General features: G+C 52.3%; 1 protein-coding gene across 2 annotated transcripts; it reads left to right on the forward strand.

The window, feature by feature from the left end:
* Positions 1-6,769: 6,769 nt before the first annotated feature.
* Positions 6,770-10,909, forward strand: WNT2B (Wnt family member 2B). Of its 2 annotated transcripts, XM_019623208.1 has the most exons (5): positions 6,904-7,119; positions 8,520-8,797; positions 9,097-9,361; positions 9,824-10,415; positions 10,507-10,909. In XM_019623208.1, exons 1-4 carry the CDS (start codon positions 6,993-6,995, stop codon positions 10,051-10,053), a joined length of 900 nt encoding a protein of 299 aa, XP_019478753.1. In that variant the 5' UTR covers positions 6,904-6,992; the 3' UTR covers positions 10,054-10,415; positions 10,507-10,909. The 2 variants fall into 2 exon arrangements, with proteins under 2 accessions (XP_010722445.1, XP_019478753.1); XM_010724143.3 differs by having other exon boundaries at positions 6,770-7,119; positions 9,824-10,908.
* The last annotated feature ends 6,288 nt before the right edge of the window (positions 10,910-17,197 follow it).

The raw sequence follows: 17,197 nt of genomic DNA on the forward strand, positions 1-17,197 counted from the left end.
GGGCCGGGCGCGACCGGGGCCGCTCGGGCTGGGACCCGCCGGGAGCTGAGCCCCGAGCCCGGCCTTCTGCGGGGAAGGAGAGGGATGAGCCTTCGGTATGGGCTGGGGCTGAGCAATTCTCTGCAATTCTGGGATCGCGATCCATCTCCCAAACGCCTCTGGACTGCTGTGTTATCCCCCATGCTCCGCGATCGCTTCTCAACCGCTCCCAAATTACCGCTCTCCCTGTTTGAGTAAGATACAGCTCCTCCACAGCCAGAGGTGATGCCATAGAAAACGCACAGAGCCGTGGCAGAGCCAGCCGGCCTCTCAAAAATTAATCTCCTGTCCTCGTAACAATTAAAATTCGTGCATGCAACACGAGAGTCGGTAGGAAGACAGGGAAGGTGAAGTTTTCAAGTCAGCCCACAGAGCTTCAGTAGTTCAGAAACGCCCGAGGAAAACTGATTGCTGCACATGAGTTCTCAGCGTCCCGTCCTGTAACAGTGCTCACTAACCTTACAGAGAACCCCAATTTACGCACCGTCACCATTAGCAAACTGAAGCTGAATTTAATCTAACTTAATCCATCTGACATTGATGGGGATGGGTGGCACTCCTGAGGTTGTGCAGCGCTGGGAGCGCCGCGCAGCCCCACTGAGAGCTCCGGTCCTCCGGCACAGCACTGTGTGTCACAGCGGCAGCTCTGAGCGCTCCGGGACGGGAGCGGTAATCCTGGGAATAGGATCCCAGGGGACACAATGCCTGCAATGCCCAGAGGAGACCTGCAGCTCGGTGAGCCCACAGGGGTCTGAAAGCCTGGGTGAGGAAGCGAGTCAGCAGTGGTGAGGCTCAGGTCGATGCACGCACTGCCTGGCTCCCAGCCGCCTGATCGGCCCCCACCCATCACAGCAGGCGAAGACGGGACAACATCTGTGCAGAAGGTGATGGTGCTGCTGTGCTAAAAGCCGAGGCAGTCTCAGGATCGCAGAGAAGTTGGAGAATTCCGTGTCCTTACCACGGAGGCAGGGAAAGGGGGAGGTTTGCTGGAGCCGGGGGTGGACGCACAGGGTAATGCTGCTGGAAGGGGACAGGCTATGGCTCACAGCATCTCCCGGAGCTGAGCAGTTCTGTTAATGCACTCAGATACCTCTGATGACTCAGAATCCTTAGGAACAACGTGAAAAACATCAGTTTTCCTTACTTTCACGCCCCGCTTCTCCCCAGAGCGACTGCACCGCAGTGGTGGCCCTAATTCCAAATGCTTTTCCCAACAAATGGAGCAAAACCAGCCATGCTCTGAGCCTCAGTGGCTGCGTTCTCCGGGTGGCACTGGATCTGCTCTCACAGCACTTTGTGCCCTCGGCTCTGAGGCAGAGAGGAGCAGGATAAGTGCTGGGAAATGGGCAGAGCTGAGCAGGCAGTGCCCCCCACATATTGTGCCATGGTGGGGCTGAGCACTGCGCTTTCAGCCTCTCTCATAAAGCAGAATTGGCCCCAGGGTCCGTAACATGCCTTAAAAAAATAAAAGGAAACCTAAACCAAATACATTAAACTCGGAAGTTCACGCTGCTGATTGCACTTTCTCTTCCGTCGAGCAGAACATTCCTAAGAAAAACCTTCACCAGCACAAACGCTGCTCCGCTCTTCGTGTCAGCTCTGATAAAGCAGCGCCTTTAGCTGAGATTGTGCTTTACTGAAAGCGGGTTCAAACAGCTGTGGTTTGGGAAAAAGTTATGCAGTGATTTCCATGGGTTTCCAAGCACATCTTTAGCACTACTGATATTACAGTAAATACATTTGGTGGTGCATCATCGTTCCTTATTTTTATTATTATTGCCAAATTCTTCTAGGGATTCACACACAATAAACTTGTGGAAATAGAGGAAATGCTTCTCATTTTCGGAGTCAACTTTTAAAGTAGATTAATAGAAAAAACTGGGCCGCTTCTGATCGGAGTACATGGAAAGGAAATATCAACCAAATGTTTCTTCTAAACAACTGCAAATTATTAATTTTGGGTGACGTCAGGCGCGGTCCCACTGCCGTGCAGAGCTCCAGGAACCGGGGAGCTCTGGGTGAGGGGCCTGGGGGTGCGTGGTGATGGGGTGTGGGTGCTGGGGAGGAGCAGCGGGTGCTGCCAGGACCACCAGCGGGTGTGGGGTGGCGCAGGCTGGGCAGCAGCACCCAAACTATAAAGCTCCCAAACTATGACACATCACTTAGCAACAAAATACCGCCTGAAACGCAGACAGAAATTAAAAAGGAATGCAATGGGAAAATCCCTAAATCCCGTTTACACTCAAGTGCACCCGGGCAGGGCGAGCGCAGCGCCCACGGCGCAGGAGGGACCGTGCCATGAGCCCAGCAGTGCTGCAAAGCCCCCAGAACGGCCTCCAAAATTCCTTGTAAAGATTGGGAAGATTAGGCCAACGTTGCTTATAAACACGAACCGTGCAGTAAACAAACGCCGTGTAAATAACCAAGTCGGGTTCGTTCGCGACTGAGAGCTCCACCGAGCGCGCTGCTGTGGAAAACCGTTGTGGATTGAAGGTTTGGTTAAAGGCAAATGTACACAGACCTCGTGCACACCCCACCCTCACACGTACCCGCAGCCCCACGCGCATCCCCCGCTGCCGCGACGCGCCAAGTCCTCGTCAGCTAACTTGTTTATTGCTAACCACAGCCCTTGGAAACTACAAATATTCAATTTCATCTGGCACTGGAGCAGATGGGAGGCATCAGGCTCCCAACGAGATAAAGCAAATCTGGGGAAAGCAGAGCAGTGTGGGCTCGTGCTGGGGTCAAGCAGTGTGCGGGGTCTGACTGCACGCAGTGTCCCCAGGCTGGGAACTGTGGCACACTGGGATGCTCCATTCCACTGGGTGGCCACTGCCACCCTTCAGCTCTGTGCACACACTGGGAAGGGCTCATGAGTAGGGAAACAGCATGAGGGTAAATCATGGAGCAGGAGCACCTCCTGAGCACCTGCTCAGCCTTCTGGGGCATTGCTCACGGGGACAGGGACACCACAGCGGTTGCTGCTGCTTCCATCCCACACCAATGCCGAGTCCTGGTTTGGGTGGATGTGCACAGAGAGCGATGGAGAAGTGGAGCTACTTGCACACGTGGTTCTGGGATATCAGAGAGGGTCTCACTTGAGCAGGCGTCGCATTGAGGTGTGTGGGAGGGGAAATAGCATCAATTTGCTATTTGCTAAGGACAGCTGCATGAGCCTCCACGGTGCGTAACCCATTGAGAAGTGCGTGCTGCTGCTCCCAGTCAGATCCCAGCAGCCCTGTGTGCCCAGTGCACTGCAGGCAGGGCAGTGCTGGGGGCTCAGGGACCCCATGCTGCTCCCCACGACGCGCTCTGCATGGTCACAGCAACAATAGGGCAGTGATCAGGACATCCCTGTCCCCATGTGCTCCAGCCCTGGCCATCCATGGAGCCCCTTTCATTGAAACATCAGTCCTAGAGCAGCATCAGAGGGATGGAGAACAAACTGCGCCCTCGAGGCAGTCCTGGCGCTGCGCTGGGAGCGTTTGGGAACAGATGGGTTCTCTCAGTCGCTCCGTTTAGTTATAATAACCCTAATTGTGTTTTGTAGTTCATTTTTCATTAGGGTCACTTTCACCTATAGGAAGTGTCTCTTAAAAAAAGAGAGACAACAGAAAAAATCCTTCTGCTCTCTCCAGGCTCATTGGCCGGGTTGCTCGGAGCAGCTTCACCCGGCATTATGATATTAGAAATTATTCAAGTGAGACTAACGCTCTCAGCACACAGAGCAGTGGCTCTAAGTGAGGAAATTAGGACTATTAATCACTCCGAGGCGCTAACAATTCCAGCAGGCCAGGATGGCCCCGTTCCCAGTGGGGCTTAATAAAATACTCAGAGTTTATAATAATAAAATAATATCTCAAATGTCGATAGCAACTTGCAACCCAAAGCGCGGTGCCATTGGCTATAAATTGTCCCCCCAGCACCGTGCAGAGCTGAGGAAGGAGAGCAGCCTCTGCAGGAACTATGCAAAGCACTCGAGGAGCGAGATGCTGCCAGGCCCTCTGGAATTTGCTCTTTATCAGATAAAGAGGCAGGGATGCTGGATCCGATCCTATCGGGAAGAGGTGTCTCCGATAGCTGCCGGGGGCTCTCGGCCTCCCACCAAATTGCAGATTCTGTATCCTCTCAGTGGGAAGGAAGAGAACAGAAGCTGCAGGGATGTGCTCAGAGCTGCCCCCAGCTCCAGGTGGGATCGGCTGTGTTCTACTGCAGCCCCAAACACGGGCACCCCCACTTTAACCTCTGGTGCCGAACTCAGCTGCTATCAATCCGATTTACAATTGCACCTTCAATGGTATTGGAGCAACCCTGCTTTCCCCACGGTGGGAGCTTATGTTTCTTGCTAAACAGTTCAGCAGGAGGGGGCTGCTGCCAAAATCACAGTTAGCAATCAGGAAAGGGACTCTGGAACACCACGAGAGCCAGAGCTGCTCCTGGGGACATCGCGTGGCACAACGCACAGCGACACAGACACCCCCAGGACCCCGTGCTGCTGAGCGGCCTCGACTGGGGGCAGAGATGCAACGTGGGCCACGCAGCTCTGCAAGAGCCCCCCGAGGAGCTGGGAGCAGTGGGGCAGCTGGGTGTGCAGTCCCAGGAGCGCAGCTCAGCACAGGGCGTGCGTGGGGAGGGGGTTAGCACAACTGCATGCTGCCAAGTACATAGATGCGTCTGCCTCTGATTTGCATGTTTATCTTAGAAGCAATTTAGGTTTCTCCTTGTTTACAAGAGGAGAAGTCAGCAGACTCTTAGAGCAAGAAAAACAACTGGGAGCCAACATGTGACAGTTGTCTCCTGTTCCCCACGCATGGCGCAGCCGGCGCGCGCAGCCTGTTGGGAAGAAGCATCGGCCACACGGCCCCAAGCTGCAGAGAGCAGACAGCAGCAGGCTAGGACTGCTTCCCCTCCCTTACACCCAGGCTCTGGAAGCACTTACCTGCAGAACAGAAGCCCCTGGTCTGTGCTGGTGCTGCGTGAGGTCTTCCTCATGGGAAGAGACGAGGAGAAGGTGGAGGTGCGGCTCAGCTATCTCCCAGCAGTGCTGCAATCCGAACCCCAAGAGGAAACAGGAACCAGAGGGATCCACAACAGCATAGAGCTCTGCAGACGCTGCTCAAAAGACGCAGAAGCACACCTGCAGCTCTCAGCAGGCAGGGCAAGGCTCATTACCCACCTGCATGCAATTAACAGTCTCACCCTCCTGGCTGCAGGTACCCCTCCCAGCTGGGGAGGTCCTGGACTGGCTTGGGGGTGGCACTGGGGGTCCAGGACTGTGTTGTCCCCAAGGATGGATGGGCACTGCACTCTCACGGGTGTTTTTTCCTACTGTATAAATGCGGGTGCCCCAGAAGCAAAGCGCTTCACAGAATTTGCCATGTCTGGCATGACTTCATTTCTAAAAAATGGAGCAGCTTGTTCTGCTAAAGCAACTGGGAGCTTCTCAGAGCACCCTTCTATTTCCTATTTCAATGCTTTCAAAACATCACAGTGTTTTAGCAGTAAGATCAGAAGGGATGCTTTCACCAATCCAAAACAAATGTTTGTTTTTTTCCCTTCCCAAAATTCTGCTTGGCAGGAGATTTCCCAGTGTTCTCCATCTCGCCCCATTTCATAGAACCAGACCCCGCTGGAGCCGCTCTCAGGCAGCAGAGGCACAGGCTGCTGCTGAGGTTTTCCCATGCACGGAGTGGATTTTGTCCCATTGTGCCATGGCAGTTCCAGGTGCAGTGTCAGTGCATCATCACAGCGTAGGGCTGCGGGTATCAGAGCCCAGCAGCAGCACTGGGATTGCTCTCACCGGGCATAGCAGCACGGTGCTCTGCAGGCAGGCATCCTGCCCTGCTCCATCTTCTCCATTTTTCTCTGATGCTGACATTTAGCAGGAGCATTAACGAGAAGTAATTAGCTCCATGTGAGAATGAGAGCACGCAGTATTCATCCTGCCTAGAGATTTCCTTTGCTCTGGGTCTGGGGGTGTTGCTGTCCTCCTGCCCTGTGCCACCACAAGGACACAGTGCCCGTGGGTCCCAGTGCAGCAGCAGAGCTGTGGGGAGCCACATCTGTTGTCCTCAGCTCCAGCCTGAGATGACCTCGTGCTTCTGCCAGCATTTAAACAAAAAATTTAAATTAAAAAAAAAAAGGGGGGGGGGGTGGGGAGGAAGATCCCATTGCTTTCTTTGCTTGCTGGGCTTTCCTGAGCCTGGGAGCTATCTCTGAGGCTGATGGAAGTGATAGAGCATGGCCAGAGAGAGAAAGAAAGACAATGACATATTGCCCAAGTTTATTGCTTTCTAGTGTGATTAAAGGGAGGGTCTTATTTCCAGTCCGGGGGTTTGAAACATTTGAATCCCACCCAAACCTCTTCCCTTGCAGCCAGAATCACAGCTCCGTGGTATGTGGCAAAAATCACTCCCCGGCACAGAGCAGCCTGCTGCTGGCAGAGCATGCATGGGATGGGGATGGAAAATTCCACCATGTCTCCATTGTCCGTGCAGGCCTGAGGGCTGCTGGGTGCAGGAAGAGCCAGGATCCCCCTGGTGGGTGGGGAAAGCTGCCCACTGCACACCAAGCACAGTGGTGCATTGTGCTGCTGCATGGAGCTGCTGCCTGCTCCCAGCAATGCATGGAGGTGCAGGCAGCGTGCACACAGCACAGCACAGCTGTCCATCTTCAGGACATGATCTTAAACGTGCTTTGGTGCTAGGCGGCATGAGCAAAGCCTGCAGCAACAAGCGAAGCTCACATCCCCTCTTCTTCCACCTGAGCGCTGCATTGGAGCCTGTGCCACCCAGCAGCAGGGATGGGGCACCGAGCCTGCAGCTCCAGGCACCTCCACACCTTTCCCTTCTCCCTGCAGGTACATCGGGGCGCTGGGGGCGAGGGTGATCTGTGACAACATCCCAGGGCTGGTGAACAAGCAGAGGCAGCTGTGCCAGAGGTACCCCGACATCATGCAGTCCGTCGGGGAGGGAGCCAAGGAGTGGATCCGTGAGTGCCAGTATCAGTTCCGTCACCACCGCTGGAACTGCAGCACCCTGGACCGGGACCACACCGTCTTCGGGAGGGTGATGCTGCGAAGTAGGTGCTGCTGTGTGCCCATGCCATGTCCTCATTGCAGGGTGTGAGTTGGGATGGGGGAGGAAGGGAATGGTTCTTCACGTCCTTCCCCTGCATAAACAAGAAAACAACAACAAAAAAAAGGGCTGGGAAGATGCCCTGAGACCTGAGAAATTGATGTAGTTAGAGTGTGTGGCTTTTGCTTGCAGAAAGAGCTGCAAGCAAGGGTGAGGTGCGTGCATTCTTTGTGGAAAAACATAAAATGGAGAAAAGCAACCTTTTCTCCCTTAAAATTACGTTTTGATGGGGGGAAAAAAAAAACAACAAAAAAACTGATTAGCTGTGCTCTGGATACTGTGGCAGAAGGAAACCTGCACATTGAGTGCGGGGAGAAAAGTGACCCAAGAGGGATCTGCACCCAGCTCACAGAGTCCCTGGGGGAGTCCCAGCTTCCACTGTGCCCCACTACTGTTCTGGGAGCATCCCTGCTGCTGTGCCCCCTGCCTTTGGTTACTGCTTAGGGGAGATTTGCCTTCCCTGTAAATTAATAAAGCATTAATGGGTGCACACCACTGCTTTTGTAACAACTGCACCAGAGGAGATGGAGCGGGGGGAGCACTGGGGGAGAAGGGAGAAGGAGGAGACACCTCCAGGGAACAGGCTCGTATGTAAACAGTAATGGGATATATAAATATTTGGAGAGCAGGGTTGGCCAGGAATCAGCAGTTCACGTGGGAACTCCCTGTTCCTCGCATGGCAAGGGAGGCAAAACCGGGCTCGGGTGGCATCGCTGCTGCAGGCTCCAAGCAGGGGCTGCACCATGGGGGGGGTCCTTCCTGGTACTGCAGGGAGCTCAGGGCACGGCAGCCATGATGAGACCTGCTGGGAGCTGTAGGAGCAGCCCGTCTGCAGGGCATGTGGGCACACGTGGGATGGGGTTTGTGGATGCTGGGCAGACTCAGGGCAGCCCAGTAGGAGCACAGGAGGCTGGAAGCACTGGGGCACGGCGCTCAGCCCCAGCATCCCCCTGCATCCCAGCATCACTGTGGCCCCACGTCCTGTCCCAGCCGATGAGCACAGGAGCTGATGAAAGCTCCTCGCCGTACCCCATCCTGCCAGGCCTAGAGAGAGCTCAGTTCCCTTTGAAGTTGCTTTCAAAGGCTCTCCAAAAGAAGACGAACATGGTTTTGATTTGCAGCATCTTTTACAGCGTTATAAAACCAGCTGCGAACTCAAACCAGAGATACAGAGAGCTGGGGGGCACGCGGGGCTGCGTGGGGAGCCCGGGGGCCAGCACAGCTCCCAAAACCCGGCTCCCCCCATCCACACCCCCAGGCCGAGCTGCAGCTCTGCACCCCCTCCCCATGTGGAGCTGCAGCCCCATCCCAGCCCATTCCTCACCACGTGCTCTGTGCCCGCAGGCAGCAGGGAGGCCGCCTTTGTCTACGCCATCTCCTCGGCCGGGGTGGTTTATGCCATCACACGTGCCTGCAGCCAAGGGGAGCTGAAGGCCTGCGGCTGCGACCCGCTGAAGCGCGGCCGTGCCAAGGATGAGCGCGGGGAGTTCGACTGGGGTGGCTGCAGTGACAACATCAACTATGGCATCCGTTTTGCCAAAGCCTTCGTGGATGCCAAGGAGAAGAAAGTGAAGGACGCGCGGGCGCTGATGAACCTGCACAACAACCGCTGCGGCAGGATGGTGAGTGAGGCTGGGACACCTCCAAGGGCTGCTGGGGTGTGTTTGTGGGGTCAGGGCAGGGTCCAGAGCTCCACACACCCAAGGAGAACACACCCCTGGGGCTCCTTTCATAGAATTATAGGACGGCCTGGGTTGAAAAGGATCTCAAAGATCATCTCGATTCAACCCCCCTGCTACGTGCAGGGTTGCCAACCTCTAGACCAGGCTGCCCAGAGCCACATCCAGCCTGGATACGTCTAGGATGGTCCTGCTAGTTGTGGCCACCATTTCCCAGTCCTGATGTGCTCCCCCTCCTGCAGGCTGTGAAGCGCTTCCTGAAGCTGGAGTGCAAATGCCATGGGGTCAGTGGCTCCTGCACGCTAAGGACTTGTTGGCTGGCTATGTCGGATTTCCGGAAAACAGGGGATTACCTGCGGAAGAAATACAACGGGGCCATCCAGGTGATCATGAACCAGGACGGTACCGGCTTCACCGTGGCCAACAAGAACTTCAGGAAGCCCACAAAGACAGACCTAGTGTATTTTGAGAACTCACCCGACTACTGCGTGATGGACAAGTCAGCAGGTACAGCCAAAATCTCCCATCAGCACCTACAGCAGCTCTCCCTGCCCACCCGATGGCCTGCAACCCCCAGGGGTGCAGCACGGCACGGACCTATTGGGGTGCAGCTCTCTGACTCTTGGAGCATCCCTGGGGCCAGGTGGGTGGGGAAGGAGCCCCCAACAGCCTCGGTCCAGGGGGGGATCACTGCTTCCTCAGTTGAGGCCAGGCACTGAGGGCAGCACGGAGACTCCTGCTGCTGCAAGGCTCACCTGCAACAAAGCAGAGTAAGCACGTGCAGAGCAGCCTGCTCACAGCCCTCATGTTGTAACAGCACATCTGGGCACACCACATCAGAAATGATGATAAAACAGCCCCGCCTGAGGCTCCAGGTGGTGGACACACGGGTGGGGGGCCGCAGGGAGCTCTCAGCACGGCGTAGGGGAGGGGGGGATCATCCTGACCCAGTTGTTTCCTCCCCTCCAGGCTCACTGGGCACCGCAGGGCGCGTGTGCAACAAGATCTCCCGTGGCACCGATGGCTGCGAAGTGATGTGCTGCGGGAGGGGCTACGACACCACCCGTGTCACCCGCGTCACCAAGTGCGAGTGCAAGTTCCACTGGTGCTGCGCTGTGCGCTGCAAGGAGTGCGAGGACACTGTGGATGTGCACACGTGTAAAGCGCCCAAAAGGGCCGAGTGGTTGGACCAGACCTGAGGAGACGAGTGGCAGAACCTGGCTGTAAAACCCCCCGACCTTTTCCATTTTTAAACACCTGTGCCCTGTGGGCCGCCGCTTTCTGGGAGCTGTAGTTTGACTGCATGGCTTTTATTTAATTAATTAACTCTGCAAAGCACTACGAAAGGACTACATTTCCCAGGAGGTGCTGTGGACCCTTCTATTTGCTCAGCAAAACAGAACCCCGTTCCCAGGAGGCAGCCAACCTCGCTTCAACTGTGAAACTTCTGCTGCCGTTGTTCCCTTCGCAGAGGGACAGTGCAAGTGACACAGACTGAGAGGACCGACCATCGGGATGCAATGATGGAGCAATGCTGCCTCTTCCCAACTTTTTTTTGCTGGTAAAACTGCAATGTAAAAAAAAAATATACCCGACTGTTTCTGAATAATAAACTCTCGCAGACAGCATTCTTGCTTTTACCTTTCTGCAAGGCCAGAGGAAGGGTGTTGCAAAGTCTTCAGAAAGCTCCGTATCTCCGTGCTTCCCTCGAGCAGCCCTGGCACGCTGTCCCCACTGCACTACTGACACTCGCTGAGCAACTTCTGCACAGTCTTCTCCCTGCATCCCAGCAAAGATGACAGGCGGAGTTGTGAACTGTCAGCTGAAGCCTGAACGACTGCAAAAAGACAAAGGCTACAGAAGAAGGCCGTAGAAGTTTGCAGACAAAGCATTAGAGAAAGCAAACGAGATCTGTGAACTTACTGGTAGGTTTGGAAGTTGACGGATACAAGAGCATCTCTCTGTAAAACTCACTTGTATGTTGTGTATACTGCTTATTATTTTAAGTCAAAATTCATTATAAACCTATATCAGAAAATGACGTTCTTTGCTTTTTTAATTTCTGCATTCTGCTTTGTGCTTCCAACCCCGTGGGACGTGACTGCAGCAGTCCCTCCTGCTCCAGGTCCCCCATCCCAGGGCACAGCCACCCCCTGTGCTCACCCCTCATCCCTCACAGCAGCGCCTCGGTGTCCAAATCCCACGGGGAATCCTCCCAGCAGCACTGTGCTCCAGGACACCCACTGGCAGAACGCTGGGTCAGGCAGGAGGCACCAGATCTGCTCCCACATCTTTCCCTTACAACACCCAAACTCCGGCTGTCAGCTCCAATTGCAGCTGGTGAGAGCAGGGCAGGGAGCAGCCAGGCAGTAAGTGGATATGTTATGGGGATTAACCCCTCTCATCTCCAGAAATTCTATTTTTCCCCCCCAGCTTGCACGAGCACTGATAGATGCTTTATGCAGTACACAGATACTAATCAAGGTAGTACCCAGTCTGACCAACCCACACAGGCAGCCTTAATGCACAAGTAAAGGCACTGAACCCATTAACTAAACTGATCCCATTAACAAAACTGACCCCCCCCCAAAAAAACCAAAGAATTACCTAAACCACAGCAATTCCTGAGTGTGTACTGAAGCTTCAGAAGCTCAACATCCTGAACCAAAGCTGCAAGGAACTCATGGTGCCAAGGTTTGGGACTGCAGCAGCCCCAGAATGACTGCACAGCCAGAGCTGATGGCACAGCCTGACCACAGCAAAGTGACCGTAGCTCAGCTGCCTACTGCCAGGCACTGTGAGCAAGTGAAACGTTACCTGTTTTCCTCATGTTGATCATCATTGTGCTGAAGGGCACATAATGAAATTCTGTGCATATTGGGGAATGCACAGTGTGTGCTTTTATGCACGTTACAAGCTTCCAACAACAAGGAGGAGCCTGCAGCGATATCCAGTTGTAAACATGTTTAACTCGAGTCTGATTTCACACCACTGCTGTCCCAGCAAGGTGCCCGACCTCTCCCAGCACTGACAGGTTCCTCCTGTCAGCATTCCTGGTTCCCTCTGTGCAACTGCAATGTTCAAAGGGTCACAGCAGCAGGATGGGATCAGAACAGATTCTGTTTCTGAGCCATTCACTGGCCATCGCACGAAGAGTCACCTCTGAACGAGGGTTCTACCCCATGGCCCTAGGAAATGCTGGCGTGAACAGGGAGAGAAAGGCCCTCGGAGGACTGCTTTGATGGGAAGGGCTCAAAGACTTCACACAGCCCCCACAGGGGCAGCTGGGGGTACCTCACCCCAGGCAGGCTGTGAGGGGCAGAGGTCCTGCAGGACGAGCCCCAAAGTGACCCACGAGATATTAAAGCACTGTGAGGATCCCCCCCGCCCAGCTGCGCTTCCTGCAGCACCACCTCCCTTTGCAATCCCACACCGACAGCACACGAGGGCCCCACTGCCTGTCCTCAGCACCGCAGAAGGACCGGGAGCAGCGGGTGTGGAGGCAGCCCAACAGCTCGAGCCCACGAGGCAGGAGGTCCTTCTGCAGAGGGCTATGCGAGGCCGTGCTCCCCTCTTGTTTATTAACAAGTGATTAGCAGAAGCATGAAAAGCACGATGCCCGGGAGCCAGCAGTGCTGGTTAACAGAACTAACCCCAGTGCTTGCACAGGAGGACGTCCCACTGCAGGCTGAATGGAAATCAGAGTGCTGTGTGTCTTCTCACAGATGAGGCCTCCCGAAACTCCCCTTCAGTGCACTCATCTTCAGAAAGCAGATGTTTTCCATCTATAAAAGTTTATGAAGGCTGCAGTCTTGTCAGGGAATACTCGGTTCCACTCACAAGCCCCTCTTAAGTAATCTAAAGTGTACGGGGAGCCTTTTATGGAAGATCATGTTCTAATTATCCTCCAGTCAAAAGCATGGCTGAACTCACAAACAAGGAGCAGAATTAATTGCTAGACGAGCTTCTGAATAAATTACCTTCTCTGAAGAAGCTGGGCAGGATGCACAGGAGGAGGAGACATCCAAAACATGGGACCTGAACAAACACAGGGCATTCCCTGCACCAAGCCACATGCAAGTGAGAGAGGGCCGTAGCCCAGGCAGTATTTCTGGATGGGTGCACCGAACAGATGGATCAGATGTTGACCTACAACAATCCAGAACGCATACAACGCTCGGTTACACCGCAGTCCTAAAAACCCTCGTCCCAGCTGTAGGTGCCTCTGCTCACCATCACACTCATGCCCCTGCAGAAGGCAGTGCTCGTGCACCTGTGCCAGTACCTGAAGGAGGGCTATGCCAGCAGCCACACTCCTGTGACAGGTCCAAGTTTCAGGGACGGATTTATCAGGGTATTCTAACATTTGCACAACCTGTCAAGTGGGAGCCTTCCTATCCCTTCTTACTGAACACGAGTCACGAAGGGCTGCTCCAACTAGCAGCAGGGAATTACTGCTCTGAAATCACAGCTGATGAGTCAGTATGGGAGAATGCAATAGTCACATACTCTGTCACACTGTTTTATAACTGATGATAGCCTATAGCCAGATTAGAAACGAAATCAAGAGTTTGTTAAGAGAAAGATCCAAACTGATGAGGCTATGGTGTGATTGCACAATTCAAGGCATCCAGAGTAGAAGAAAATGTCACTGACCAGAAATAACCAAAGCAAGAAGATCCCCAATGGAGAGATGTATTCATTTTAATGGAAGCACCCTTACTGATGCAATGAACACGGGTGTGTTATCCAGCATTCCCCAATGATTAGACTCACCTAAGGGCCCACCAAAAAGCAAGACACAACAATCGAAGCTGGAAATAAAGAGGAAAATTCCAAGCTGATGATCAGCATCCCTGATCACCGTCCTCTTCTGCAGTGCTTAGGGCTGGGGCATGCAGAGCACGCCTCAGCTGGGAGGTGCAAGAAAGGGAAGAGGGAGCCAGAGTTCAAAAGCTGACTTTATTGACATGTGGGTGAGTTCAGATCACAGCAGGCTGAACACAGAAGCCCACTATTACTGCTGCTGCCAGCGTGACCTGATGGTTAGGGGACATTTCTGAACCGTAAGCAGAAGATCAGAACAGACAGCCCAGCACTTACGCAGCCACACATCCTTTAACTGCAGAAAGGAAAGCAAGGAGTCTGCTTGTTCTTGTTAGCAGCAAAGCATGGGAACGTGGGTATTGCTGGGAGGCTGGCAGAATCTGAATCCCATCTGCACTCGCTGCCCTTGCTACCAATACCATCCTCTGCTCAGAACACAGCACCAGCACACATCTGCTCTCTGCTTCCACAGCTGTTCCTGTTCTGAAATCTCAATGCAGTTCCACGTGGCTCCCAACCACACACCCCATATATTAGTAGTTTGGGAGGTGCATCTCCCCTCAGCCTGTCATCTCTGGGCAGGGGGGAAGGGCAGATTAATTTATGTCCATAAGACCCCCATATGTATATCTCCTTTTCTCTCTGGGAGTTTGCTCTCGTGTTTAACCACCTCAGCCTGCTGGCACAGGAGGCCAATGATGCAGTTCAAAGAGAGGTGCAGGCTCTTCTCTCTCCCCCTCCCCCTGGAATCTTCCTCTCACTTGTGGTCCTTGGGATTCACCCAACGCTTTTTAGAAAAAAAAAAGAAAAAAAGAGGACCTCAAGACAAGTATGCATTTAATAAGCAGTGAGACAAATAAGCTCCAGTTATCCCAGCAGAATTACAACACCAGAGAACAATTTTCTGCATTCCTCTGAAGGCCTGAAGGAACCCAATTGCCTGCTCTCAGCCTAAATAGGTACCAGACACCAAGTGCTCCATAAGCAAACAGAGCCCCCAAAGTGCAAAAATGAAATAAGTAAAAAGCTTCACGTTACATATAAACCAGCCGTTTGCACCTTGTTATTAATGATCTTGACTATGACCTTTAAACACTGCCTTGCTCAGAGTCATGGATCTACACCTTGGCACCTTCACAACAATTCCAGGACAAGGAGGCAGGAAATAACCTGGCCTGGCTCACACCAGAGACGTGGCACGGGACAGCTGGAGTGCCCCGAGCCTCAGCCATCAGCTGCTCCAATGCAGCAGCCTGGGCTAAGAGGTGAGCACCTCCAGCACGAGCTTGTCAACATAGTGACAAATGGTGACTGTGGTTTGTGACAGGGTGGAAAGTCCTACAGCCACGTGTGCATAGGCAGCAGTAATGCATATTTCAAGAACAGAGGCTAACACCATGGTACACAACTGTAAGGGAGCGAGTTACCTAGAGGCTAATTCTGACGTGGCTTAGGAGCCCAAAGAAACTAGAGATGCTTCATGCTGCCTCTGTCAACCAGAAGAGTTTACAAGCCTACGTTGCCACACAGCTGCTTTAAGAGTTAATTATAAGCCAGAGAAAAGTTTTGCCCCTGGAAAGCTGCTCAGCACAGTCACTACCTCTGCAGGAGAAAACTGGCAACACAAACGCCTGGAGGGAGCTGAGCAAAAACTGAGCTGTTCTGAGGTGCTTTAAGGCACCGTGAGCAACAACAACGACGACAAAATTCAAATCCTGCCAGTATGAATCAAAGAGACTATAATTATTCACATATTAGCAGCATGCATAGAAATAAATGTTGATTTTCAAGTTCTTTGCCTTTCGTTGGCTCCTCCAAATAAAACGAAGACTTGAGAAGTCTACTGCATGACATAAAGCCTTAAAAAGGCTTCTGCTATTCCAGTGGCTACGAGGCACATATTGTAAAGTGCATGTTTCAGGGAAATGGCAACAATCAATGCTTATCTGTCCCCAGTCATAATTGTCTTGTTACATATACATTATGCAACTTAATTGCATGTGGACTGATATGGTAGCACTGTGGTATGCATCAGGTGCTAAGCCCCTGCTCCAAGGTGGCAAAGGAATGTTGCTATAAAGCATGCTAGGAAATCATGCAGAGAGCTCCTCCTTCCTCAAGAATTACTGGCACTTCAAGGTAGACAGGAACATTTTCATTACATAGGCTGCTGCCAGCTATACTTTCAGCACAAGCCCATCCCCTTTCTGTTACTGTTATGTCAGGGGAGGACAGTGAAAGAAAGCAGCTCTTGGGATGATACATGGGAGGCACTGCTTCATTTATAACCTCACACAAATGCTGGAAAATGTTCAACTTTAAAAAGCATTAGGTTGGTTACCTTATGGGCCCCTGTGGACCAAGATGTGAAATTACACGAACACAACATACCTATTAATCACCACAGTGATTCCACAGTGAGAAACACCACCAATGGCTGCAATTCAACTGGAAGGGAAGTTGAGAAAGGCACCTAGTAGTGGGTAGGCAACTCAAAAGAAAAATTGGTATTGCCTTTCTGTAGGGCTCCCCTCTCGATTCCCTGATGAATTCAAGTATTTAACTTGGATTGAAGCCCAACCAGAAGAGTAACAATGGCATTCCTACCTAAACGTGGGTGCTGCATCTCAGCCATTCACAATCAGGAGGTGCACAGGTGACTGTCTGCTTCATAGTCTTTTTTTTTTTTCTTTAAACTAGGTTTGAAAAACTCCTTCTGTTTTTACATTGCATGCTTTCACATTACATTCTGCCAAAAGCTGGAACAACTATTCCACTACTCACATTTGCCCACTGGTCCTTAGGCTGGAAGCTCTGCAGAAGTACCAGAAGCTGCACCTGCACTGAAAGACCTTTAGAGAATCAGAATTATGGAATATTTCATCTGTATAATTAAAATATCATAAGAGTTCTGCCTACAATAAAGAATCAAATAAAAAACATTCTTGCTGATTGATTTAGGTACTGCTTCAGAGAATAGTACAGGCTACAGCAAGCTTCCTCCATTCAGGATTCAAAAACCAGAAACCTTTCACAGAAGCTGTCAAGGTCACAGCTCACATCAATCTTTCACAAAGATCAGTGAAGATGAAGCATGCAAAATCTCCCCAGTTATTACAGATAACTACACGTATCTCAGAAACAGAGAAAGATGGACTACTTTTAATACGCACAGAATTAATGTTTATCTGCAAGCCTGTGCTATTTTTGTAATTTCCACATTTTAAGAAGCTTTTTGCCTAACATGAGCCTGCTTCCTCAGTACAGAGCAGCAGACCTGAGTGTTGAGAAGTTGACGTATCCTCTAATGGGAGAAGGGTGGAAATGGAGGTCACACCAATTACCTCCAAGCACTTGGCTGCCACAGCTATCTGTTCACCTTTCCAGTAAACAGACCCTCGTGGCTGGTCCATATCTGAAGTAATTCCTTTTAAGAGTGCTCCACACCTCGGGTCTCTTCAGATCTTGATATCAACAATGATAGCACTTTTCTTTGGACTAACACTTGAAAGTTCA

This window comes from Meleagris gallopavo, chromosome 28 (genome assembly GCF_000146605.3).
Source record: "Meleagris gallopavo isolate NT-WF06-2002-E0010 breed Aviagen turkey brand Nicholas breeding stock chromosome 28, Turkey_5.1, whole genome shotgun sequence".
Taxonomy (NCBI): domain Eukaryota; kingdom Metazoa; phylum Chordata; class Aves; order Galliformes; family Phasianidae; genus Meleagris; species Meleagris gallopavo.